The following is a 1,248-nucleotide window of genomic DNA, read 5'->3' on the forward strand; positions in this document are numbered from 1 at the left end:
CCCCATACTACTGATTTCTTATTCATTGAAAGGAATAGTGTTTATATTATTTGATCAGTCTTACATGCCTATATCTGAGCAACAGTTTTGAAAATTACAATATACAGTATAATAACCATTGTTAATTTCCTGTCATCTTGAAATTTTGTATTGGTTGTATTTTTTATTTTTTTAATCTTTTAAAAAAAGAATTCAGAAAGAGATAACAGAGCTTCAAGTAAAGTTGAGGAGGACTTGTTAGGTCCCCATGGGTGGCCAAAGCCAAGTGACAGTCATATTCTATCCGACCAGTATGCCCCTGCTCCCACTTCCCATGACACCTGTTCACTTTCATGTTGTGTAAGGCAGTATTTTTATTAATGTGTAAAAGTTTCTACCCTTCCAATTCTAATATTTTATACTTCATGATTTATACCCTGTTCTATTCCTTGATGGAAAATATGAATGAAAAAAAAAAAAAGAAAATACGAATGGAGTCTATTTTTTCAAATGAATGCTTTCTTGAAGGCATATTATGTAGCAATCATGTTCTTGGACTGTACAGTAGTGGTTGCTGGCCGTGTTTGTGTTTGGTCTGACAAATATGTTAATTATGTAACTGGATCTTTTAACATTGGTGTCAACTTTACTGCCATTAGCTTTATTCATGAGTGCCTGATTTACACTAACCTGATCCTCTGTCATTTTTATTTTAGTTGTGCGAGTCGCCAGACCATGTTGGGTACTGGACAATTTGTGAATTGCTCCGCCACGGAGGAGGCACTGTCTTGCCACCTGAAACTTTCAGCTGGGGTTGTACTAAGCCTGCGGAGACGGTGCTTGGGGGTGAAGGAAAGATGTCAAGTGAACCTCACCTCTCTCCATGGATTTCAGCTCTGCCAACTGATGCCACTTTAAACTGTTTGCTCTATAATTCTGCTGTATATGAAGCTTCATTTCCACGGACGGAAGGAACGTTATTTCTCCCTGTTAAAGGTAAACACATAATATTTTGGAGATATTCAAATCTTAGGTAATTTCCTTGTTCAAGTCAGGTTGATGCTTTTAACTTCTTAGCATTTTTCACAGCTTCAGCACTCAATGCTTATAATTGAAAAAAAATCTAAAAATGTGTGAATAAAATCAGAGACACCCCAGGAAGGGATTGAGTTCTAATACAATACAGTTGCCAGGTCGTGCATAAAGGAAGAGCATGTGAGTGATTTTTCTTTTTTTTTTTTTTAATTATTATTTAACATATCTTTTTTT

General features: G+C 35.8%; 1 protein-coding gene across 1 annotated transcript in view; it reads left to right on the top strand.

The window, feature by feature from the left end:
* The window catches only part of Ticrr (TOPBP1 interacting checkpoint and replication regulator), a 48,902-nt gene that overhangs the window by 7,717 nt on the left and 39,937 nt on the right, over positions 1-1,248 (top strand). The window contains 1 exon segment of the mRNA XM_004623293.2: positions 696-975. Within this exon segment, the coding sequence (XP_004623350.1) occupies positions 696-975 (280 nt within the window).

Source organism: Octodon degus, unplaced genomic scaffold, assembly GCF_000260255.1.
Source record: "Octodon degus isolate 3935 unplaced genomic scaffold, OctDeg1.0 scaffold00002, whole genome shotgun sequence".
NCBI classification, from domain to species: Eukaryota; Metazoa; Chordata; class Mammalia; order Rodentia; family Octodontidae; genus Octodon; species Octodon degus.